At 38.2% G+C, this 10,305-nt stretch overlaps 1 protein-coding gene across 1 annotated transcript; it reads left to right on the plus strand.

Annotated features, from left to right (window-relative positions):
* The first annotated feature begins 270 nt into the window (after positions 1-270).
* LOC110096882 (probable linoleate 9S-lipoxygenase 5) lies at positions 271-8,129 on the plus strand. The gene is made up of 8 exons (XM_020823019.2): positions 271-704; positions 1,455-1,747; positions 1,868-2,111; positions 5,104-5,451; positions 5,552-5,637; positions 6,279-6,386; positions 6,493-6,797; positions 6,959-8,129. Exons 1-8 carry the CDS (start codon positions 512-514, stop codon positions 7,974-7,976), a joined length of 2,595 nt encoding a protein of 864 aa, XP_020678678.1. The 5' UTR covers positions 271-511; the 3' UTR covers positions 7,977-8,129.
* The last annotated feature ends 2,176 nt before the right edge of the window (positions 8,130-10,305 follow it).

Below are 10,305 nucleotides of genomic sequence, written 5' to 3' on the forward strand. Positions count from 1 at the left end.
TCTAATAACTCCTATTAACAGGGCCTTTTTTCTAAAATTTGTCCTTTTTTATTAAAGAGTTGACGCTAAAGTCAATTGTATAAAATTTAACTACGGATAAACATAAACAGAATTGAAGAATAATGAAGGAATCACGTCACTGATGAATCGCTGGTCCACACCCATCAAATTTTGGCAGTAATGCTGACCAAACAGGTCAAAGTCTTTCTTTATTATATTTTTATCCTGTTTAGATTGGAAGGACATAACAGTAAAAACATTCCAACCACTCAGTCATTAATGAGTCATCAATCACCATTGATTATTTCACCTCACATCTCTTGAAGCCATGAAACAGAAGAATCAATGCTGCAACTGTCCCAAACATTTATTTCCGCAAGGAGGCTTCTATAAATTGCTTCTTAGCCCGAAAAATCCCAAGCACAGCAGTACTCACCACTCACGCCTGCTCCTTCTTCATCCCTCTTTGCTTTATTCTTATAGCAGTTTCTGGTAAAGAGTGGCAACAAAGATGATGCGTGACCTAATGAAGGATATGTTATCTCGGGGAAAGAAGGAGACGAAAGTGAAGGCCAAGGTGGTGCTGATGAACAAGAATGTGCTTGATCTCAACGGCGTTAACGCCGCCATTCTCGACCAAATACATGACTTTCTCGGCCAGAAAGTCGAGTTCCGACTCGTCAGCGCCACCGTCGGCGATCCTAGTGTGTTCTCCTTTGCTTCCTTATTTGGTTCTTTGTAATTTGAGAACAGGAGCTAGAACCAATTGTGCCCTGAGGGGTTTCATTTGGAGGAGAAATTATTCTATGTGGAGTCCAAATGAGAAAAATAGTCCGGATATATATGTTAAGTATATACACTATGTGGATAAAAATTTGATACATATTATGTACAAATTTTTATACGGTGTGTATACTCATATGTCTGAATGATTCTTCTCATCCGGGCTCCGCACATAATAATTTCTTCATTTGGAGTGGCTAAAAATGATGCTTTATAGCAACTATATTTTAAATTAAAAATAACTAATTTTTCCAAAAATAAAAATAGAATAAAATTAATAAGAATATCCTCGTGATTGACTTTAAAGCTATTATACGTATGTTGAGGTTTGTGCTATAAATTATATATAAAGGCCACATTAATTTACATATAAATTTAAGAACTTTGAAGCATGTTTTGTGATACAAATTATAAAGGAATATCTTTTTTTTTACTTATAAATGGGCAAAAATATTACATTCTAATATATATTTTTATTTAGATGAAAGTGTTTTTACGACACAAATCTCTTAATACTACTAAATTATTTAATAAATATATCAAAGTTAGTAGATGATTTTTTTTTTTTGTGAAAGAACTTATGCCTCTTTGCTTCTACGTCGAAGATCACGGTATCACTCACCATTAAGCTCATGTCTCCGGAGATTATAGCTTCGTTAACATCCGCGCAGATAACGGGAACAGAGGGGTGGTGGGGCCGCCGGCATACCTGGCGCCGACGAAGCTTCCGGTCATTCCAAAACTTGTCGCCGGCGAGAAAACGTATGTGGTGAAGTTCATGGTGGGCGAAAGCCAGGGGATACCCGGCGCCGTCATTGTACGGAACTGCCACCGGCAGCAGTTCTACCTCAAGTGCATCACCATCGAAAACTTCCCGGGAAAGGGGCGGATCCACTTCGATTGCAACTCCTGGGTTTACAGCTCCGATAAATACTCTTACGACCGCATCTTTTTCGCCAACAACGTAAGAACTGTAGCTCGCTACCTCGCATTAATTTCGTCGAATACCTTGCGTATATATGTACTAACTTATTAGCAGAGCAATATGAGCAAATTTAAACTGAAACTCTAAGGGGGGTTGCAGTCCTACTTGCCAAAGCGCACGCCGGAGCCGCTACGGCCGTACCGGCTGGACGAGCTGCGCAACCTTCGAGGAGATGGTGTGAACCGTAAGCTAGAGAAATGGGACCGCGTTTACAGCTACGACTACTATAATGATCTCGGCAACCCGGACGAGAACCCGAATTTGGCCCGGCCAGTACTCGGTGGCTCGGCCGAGTTCCCATACCCCCGCCGCTGCAAGACCGGCCGCCCGCCGTCAAAGACTGGTGCGTCTACTTTTCGACAAATTTATTTTTTAATATTTCGGGGGAGTTTGGTATCGGATTTATTTGTAGTTTTTAGTAGGATTTAGGGTAAATCCACCCAAACGCAAAAAAAGTCGCGGTAAATCCGGCAAATTCGTAAATCTCGGATTTGCGGATTTACGCTAAATCCCGGCAAATCTTAATCCAGCTAGAAGTCGGATTTACGGGATTTGGCGGAAGAAGCGCGCGAATGGGAGAAAGTTACCTTCACAGTGAGTGAGCTACCGTCGTTGCTTCAGATCAAAATGTTGTAACGTCTGAAGAAACGAGGCAAAAATCAAATAGTTAGTAATATAATTAGTAGTTAAAACTCATTATAATTATCTTAATTAATATTGATACGTCATGCAAAAATTAGCTTTATCGGGCACGAATCTCGAGGCAAAAATCAAGTTGGAAGCTTCGAAAATTAAATTCGGGAGCACCTGAACTCCGATTTCAGCAAACTTACAGTCAAACTGAGCATCTCGGAAATACGAACCCAACGACACCAAATTTGACTCAATCCGAGCCCAAATGGGTCCGAATCGTGGACCCGAAGAGCTGTTGGAAGGTTCAAACTGCAATTTGAGTTACCAAACAATCTCCGATTTTAACGAGCATGTACTCGAATCGAGCGGCTCGACGAGACAAATCCAACGAGCCCAAGATCGCCGAATTCCAACATCATTAAGGACTTCAAATGTCAAACAAACGGTGCATGATCAAAGGATTCGATATCATCTGTCCATTCAAACCACTCCCAATTCGCCCATGATCTCACCTCTATTTACGGGCTTTGCCACTCCAAAAAAACTATAAATAGAGCCCTCATTCTACACAAAGTGGACTCAAGTGAAGAGAGAGAAGAAGAAGGGAAGAAGAAGAGAAAGGCGAAAAGGAGAATCCTCTCCTCCTCGACCACCGCCGGAGTTCTTCTCGCCGCCTGAATACATCAGAACTCTGCCAGATATTCGGGAGAACGCCAGAATTCAGCCCAACTTCCATGGGATGTGGAAATTCTTCTCAATTAACGACAGAGTTCCCTCCTGACGCCGAAACTCCGCCCAAGTGATGCTGGAGTTCTCCTCTGCCACCAACAGACGCCGGACTTCTACCCGACGTCGGACCTTCACTCTTCGCCAAGTTTCTAGGATTTAGTAAATCCTACTAAAATTGAATCCAATCCTATACCAAACACCCCCTTCAAATTTATTTAGGGGATTTTAGGTATAATGTAAGAAGATAAAATCAGCGGTATAAAAGTTTAAAAAAATGGGTTGTAATGAAAATTTTAAGTGAACATATTCTCCAAACACTTAAAACAGCTTCTTCAGACAAAAATATCTTTGGTTTATTTTATTTTATTTTTAGTTATCATATAAGATATTTTTATAGATATATGATTGTACATTTTTTTAATTAAACGTTATTTATTGTATAAATTATTCTGAAATATCACCTAGCATATATTTTAATTTTTATATTATTCATCAAGTTTGTGAAAATCGGGCTGGACAACGAACCGGAAGAATGATAGGTTTATGATTCGATCGGACGAATCAGGGTTGAACATGAAGACATAATAAATAATAATATTTTAATTAATAATTTGTAAATATTTTAAAAATAATTGATATTACTTCTCTAATTAAAAATCACACCTTATTTTTTTAACATTTGATTATTTTTTCTTCAAAATTAAAATTTTCAAATAAATTTTTCTATCACAATTGCCCAAACAACAAGATTGGCCACACTTAAAACAACTAATCATTAATTTTACTTGCACTACAATAGCACACAGCAAAACAAATCACTATAAAAAATAAAAAACCATCAAAACATATAACCAGGTTGCACTGCCAAATAGGGCATCAGGCCAAATTTTGTAATGATCTTATTAGATCATTAATTAAGTATTTTAACAAAATATAAATAAAATTTTAAAGAATTTAATAAAAATTAAACTAACTAATATTGTTTGAAGTTCTTTTGTACAAAAAAAAAAATTGACGTTATTAAGAAAATAATGAGATATGACTTTTAAAATCGAAATTTTATTTAAGATATTGATAAATTTTCTTTTTCGCCAACAAAATTGTTTATTATGACATAAAAAGTATTATGTTATTTTAATTATTATTCTAACTACAATTTAATTTATCGATACTCAAAATTTAATTTAATTGTCATTAGATATTCTTAAGTATAATTGAAATTATTTTCTAATAATTAATCAAATCTTTTCTATCATTTAATCAATTTACATCGCTTTATTGTTATTTGTGTCAAATAAATTTATCTAACACAGTTGTTTCGATTTCAATATAAATAAGGCTTTTATTAAGTAATTTCCTTTTTTATTTGACAATAAAATATTGAAAAAAATTATATTAAAATATTATGTCATAAAAAGCATCAAGATGAGTTTTTTTATTATTATTTTAATTTCGATACTTTTGAGCTCAGCACTAATTTTACTGCAAATAAAAAGAATTTGAAGCTCTGCCTTAATGAAAGGGAAAATTATTTTGTGAGTCAAAGATGGTCTCGAGCTAAATCAGGATGCGTCATATCACTATGTATACAACCAAAAAAATGAAGTTGCGCCTCCTGATTCGCCTTCGAACTGCGTTGGGTGATCGCACATAATAATTTCTTTAACTAAAGGGCTAAAGCTTGTTCAATACATCCAATCTTTTTTTATTGGAGAAATTATTACATACCGAGTCTATTGTGACTCCAATAGAATCAATTCTTGTGGTTTTTTGTGTACAAGTCACCGGATTTATTCAGACTCCAATGAAATCAAGTCATGTGACTTGTGTATAAATTATACATAGTGTTTACAAGTCAAGTACTTGATTTCATTAGAGATCAGACATGGGCTACATCCAAACTCCGCGCGAACTAATTTTCCTCTTTCTTGACACACCTTGCAACGCCTAAGAATGTTGATAACTTTCTGTAGATCCAAAGTCGGAGAGCCGGCTTGGCAAGCTTGATCAGTTTAAGATCTATGTGCCACGCGACGAGCGGTTCGGGCGCATCAAGATGTCCGACTTCGTAGGCCACGGCATAAAAACAGTGGCCAAGGACCTGCTACCAATATTCAGGGCCGTCTTGAACTTCACGAACGAAGAGTTCGTATCCTTTGAAGACCTGCTCAAGCTCTACGAGAGTGGCTTGCCATTGCCTGACATCCCTATGCTTCGCAAGTTCTTTCAGGCCTTGCCAATGGGGTTTTTCAAGAGCGCCCTTATCCCCATCAACGGCCAGTGCAGCTTCCTCAAATTACCAATGCCTCAAGTTATTCAAAGTAGGTTCTCTCACTGATGTCCCTTGGTTTCTTTTAGCCACTTGCTTGATCATACTAAGTGTAAATATTATTGTTTTTTGGGTTGCAACGATGAACTAAGATGATAAGTGGGCATGGAGGACCGATGAAGAGTTTGCGAGAGAAATGTTGGCCGGCGTTAACCCTATCATCATCCAACGCCTCAAGGTATTGTATGTGCTCTGTTAATCATTTGTACATGGTTATTTTTATTTTATGAGAAATGGCCCAGACAGCTTATCTTGATCTGTTGGTTGGGAGCTTAGGTTATCAACTAAGAAGTTTTGAATTCGAATCTTGTGTATGTGATATGTGTGTGAATCTATCTTAATTGGCCTAACTATACTTTTGATGATTAGATTTGAATCATCCTCAATTTTGTCTTCCTTCAAAATTTTAAACTACTATAGTTTTTAGGCAATTGCCCCAACATAATTAAACACATTATGTAGAGATGTTATTGTTAGAAAACCATGAACCAAATGCAAAGAAAAATAGTAAAGAAAATTCAAAATTTGTATGGTCGAACCCCACTTGGAGGCGGTTTCCCCTTAGACCCCTGACATATCTGTGAAGAGTATAACGATGAATAAATACGGGTCAACAGACAACGCTCTCGGAATAAATTTTAGTTTTAATTATATTTATGAAAAAAAAACTCTACACTTTTACTTATCCCTTTAAAAATTAAGGCTGGATCTGATCCCTGATTGTATGTACAATTATCAAAATAATTAGAGCATACATGAGAAATTAACAATCCTTGCTCTTAAGAAAACAACTAGCTGATTTTGTTAAGATTTTTACAGGAATTCCCACCAACCAGTAAGCTCGATCCCAGGCAATATGGCAACCAGAATAGCACAATAAAACTGGACCATATCGAAAGGAACCTACACGGCCTTTCAGTCCAACAAGTAAGTTCAGCTTTCTAACATCCTCTAATTTGATTTTCAGCTCAATTAATTGCCTATAAAAGAGATTCAATTAAATTTGTTTAGTTGCTTCTTTCCAATTGTGCAGGCACTTGACTGTAACAGGCTCTTTATTCTCGACCATCATGACTCCATTATGCCATATCTAAGGCGCATCAATGCTACTGACCGTAAGGTTTATGCCTCGCGAACGCTCCTCTTCCTTAATGATGATAACACTCTAAAACCACTTTCCATTGAGCTTAGCTTGCCGCATCCCGGTGACGATACACTTGGTGCAATAAGTACTGTGTATACCCCAGCCATTTCTGGCGTCGAGGGTTCAGTTTGGACGCTAGCAAAATCCTATGTCGTCATCAACGACTCGTGCGTTCATCAGCTTATTAGCCACTGGTATATACTTGTTCATGGAACTTTTTGGTATCTATAGATCACTTCCTTTAGCTAATTAGCTCCAGAACGGTAAAACGGCCCAATTGAACCAATGCAATTTGGCTATTTTAGTTTTCTATGTCTATTGTAATTACTTGACGTTTCAATGTCTTCCATGCCAGGCTGCGCACTCATGCGGTGATTGAGCCGTTTGTGATTGCCACAAATCGTCAATTAAGCTCGATGCATCCAATCAACAAGCTACTCATGCCTCACTACCGTGACACCATGAACATAAATGGTTTGGCTCGACAGAGCCTCGTCAATGCCGATGGCCTTCTCGAGTTCATCATCTTTCCTTCCAGGTATGCTCTTGAAATGTCCTCCATGGCTTACAAGAGCTGGAATTTCGTCGAACAGGGACTTCCATCCGATCTCCTCAAGCGGGGAATGGCGGTGGAGGACCCGTCGAGGCCGCACAAGCTCCGGCTCCTGATCGAAGATTACCCATATGCAGTAGATGGGCTCGCCATTTGGTCAGCGATCGAGGCTTGGGTTTGCGAGTACTGTGCCATCTACTACCACGATGACTCAGCCGTGCAGTGTGATGAGGAGCTGCAGGCTTGGTGGAAGGAGGTGCGTGAGGTCGGCCATGGTGACAAGAAAGATGCGCCGTGGTGGCCGGAGATGAGGAGGGTGCCGGAGCTGGTCAACTCGTGTGCCACCATCATATGGGTGGCTTCCGCCATGCACGCCGCAGTCAACTTTGGCCAGTACCCGTACGCCGGCTACGTCCCAAACAGGCCTACAATGAGCCGCCGGTTCATGCCAGAGATTGGCTCGGCTGAGTACGGCGAGCTTCAGAAGAACCCGGAGAAGGTTTTCTTGAAAACGATCGCGTGCCAGTTGCACACCATTGTCGGGATTTCACTGATCGAAGTGCTATCGACTCACACAAGCGATGAGGTGTATTTGGGGCAGAGGGTGAGCGCCGAGTGGAGCAGGGATGAACGCGCGATCGATGCGTGGAATCGCTTCAGTGCCAAGCTGAAGGAGATTGAGAAGAAGATTGCGAGGTTGAATAGTGAGCCTAGCCTGAAGAATCGCAACGGGCCAGTCAAGATGCCTTACTCCCTTCTCTCTCCTTACAGTGAGAGCGGGATCACAGCGAAGGGCATCCCGAATAGTATTTCAATCTAATGGCCTGAACTCTGAAGTTTGAATTTAGATGATAACTTCTTTAACCTATCTGGCTGTTTTAAATTTGGCGAGTGTGGACGAAAAAATTTATTTAGTCCATTTTTATTTTTTCATTTAAAAAAGTGTTATTTTTTATTTATTTCGAATTTAGACGTTCAATTTATCTATAAATTTGCTTCGAATGACATAAAAAACATATTTTGTTTTTTTTATAACATAGGAAGTATAATCCTAATCCTAATTATTTCATTCATTTTATATGCATAGAGTTGTTTTTTAAAATTAAAAATTATTTATAAAATGTAAATAATCTAACTATCATAATCCAAAATAATTTGGAAGATTTAGATTAGAAAATAACTTTTAGTGGAGGGAATTAAAGCTCGAACAAACATGAACCAAACTTGAACAACCTGATATTAAATGAGCACAAACATGAACACTCACATACTCGACTTGGTTTGGTTCGTTTGCAGTCCTAATGCCATTTCAACAAGAAATTATTATGCCCGAACACCAAACGGTTCGTAGACCAATCAGAACGTGTCATGTCATTCAGTATACAATGATATCGAGCAAAAAAATAACGTGACGTATTTTTGTTGGTCTCTTGATGCTGTCAGGGCCCACACAATAAATTTTTCATATCAACACTACTGATATATGTATAAAAGACAATGATCTTCTGTTGGCTTCTATATATCATTTGAGGCACTGGAACTGAGATAATAATTTTTTTTAACGTAAATTAGTGCATAAAAAATCTTATATCATTATGTCTAATGTAAATTTTTTTAAAAAAATTTTAGTAATCATAAATATTACAAAAACTAAGTTATTCTAAGATTGGAGTGAAATTTTTTATTCTCTTTTGATTCTTTAATACTGAGAGTTACGTTCAGCTTCATTGATGTAAGAGTATTGCGACATTTTGCGTACGTACATGAAGATAAAAAGATGTTGTTAGCGTTAGTTTTTAGTGGAATTTGATTGTGTAATCAATCAGGTTATATTGCTATTTTGGATGAAAATTTCATCAGTCGAGCTCGCCCTGGGTCCTCCACTTGCATGATTTTTTTCTTCCCCGTACAACCATCAACTACTGTAGAGCTGTGTACCTTAGCGTTGTGTGCTATATAATTTACTTGGAGATAGACAACGAGCGGAGCACAACGATGCTCCAAACATCGGATGCAGTGTTGCGATGCTTAAGACCCTGGCGATGTGGCACTGTTATGCAGATTGGAGTAAGAGAGTTGAGCACCGCAGCGCTTCGAGACGGACTAGCATAAATCTTACGCATTTTTCATGAAGGGTTGCGCCCCTTGGTGGTTTTCTTGTGTATATCTTTGTAAGTTCTTGATATAGAATGATATACAAGAGAAAAGAGACAGGAATAGAGTGAGAGAAGAAATAAATGTACTATTTCTTCTAAAATTTCATAGTGAATTTTAAAGAAACGGAAAACAGGAAAAAGAACATTAAACAGGAAATGTAATCTATTATTTCGTTTTACTGTTACAGCCTAATACCCAGCTATATATAAGCCATTCTGCTTTGGCTTAACCAATAGGAAATGTACAGCTGGAAACAAGAAAGTACATTTAATATTTAATATATAATTATGTTACTTATACACCCCTTCAAACTAACGAGTGCGGAGTAACAGTGAGTTTGTCCCGAAGTAACAAAAATCTAGGAGTGGACAAGGCTTTAGTAAAAATGTCTGATGTTTGATCCGTAGTAGAGATAGGTAGAAGTCGAATATTTTCATTTTGCAGATGATCTCGAATGAATTTTTTATCGATCTCAATATGCTTTGTTCGAGCATGAAAGACTAGATTGTTGGCTAAGGCTATAGAAGAGGTATTATCACAATACATGGTAGTAGGATCTGTCTGTGATATACCGAAATCTTGAAGAAGACGTCGAATCCAAAGAACATCGGCTGTGAGAGCAGCTAACGCCCGATATTCAGATTCAGCTGAGGATCGCGCAACTGTGTGTTGCTTTTCGACTGTCCATGTGATGAGATTGGAGCCAAGGAATGAGCAGTAGCCTGAGGTAGATCTTCTTGAAGTAGGATCGCAAGCCCAGTCCGCATCTGAAAAAGAAGTGAGACGAAGATTAGATTTAGAAATAGGAAGACCATAATGACTTGTACCTTTGAGATATCGTAGAAGCCGTTTTAGAAGATAGAAGTGTATAGGAAGAGGATTGTGCATGTGTTGAGAAAGTTGGTTGACGCTGAATGCGATGTATGGCCTAGTGATTGTTAGGTATTGTAATGATCCAGTGATTGTACGGTAGATTTGTGGATCGGTGAGTA

The sequence above is a fragment of the Dendrobium catenatum genome, unplaced genomic scaffold, assembly GCF_001605985.2.
Source record: "Dendrobium catenatum unplaced genomic scaffold, ASM160598v2 fragScaff_scaffold_1344, whole genome shotgun sequence".
NCBI lineage: Eukaryota > Viridiplantae > Streptophyta > Magnoliopsida > Asparagales > Orchidaceae > Dendrobium > Dendrobium catenatum.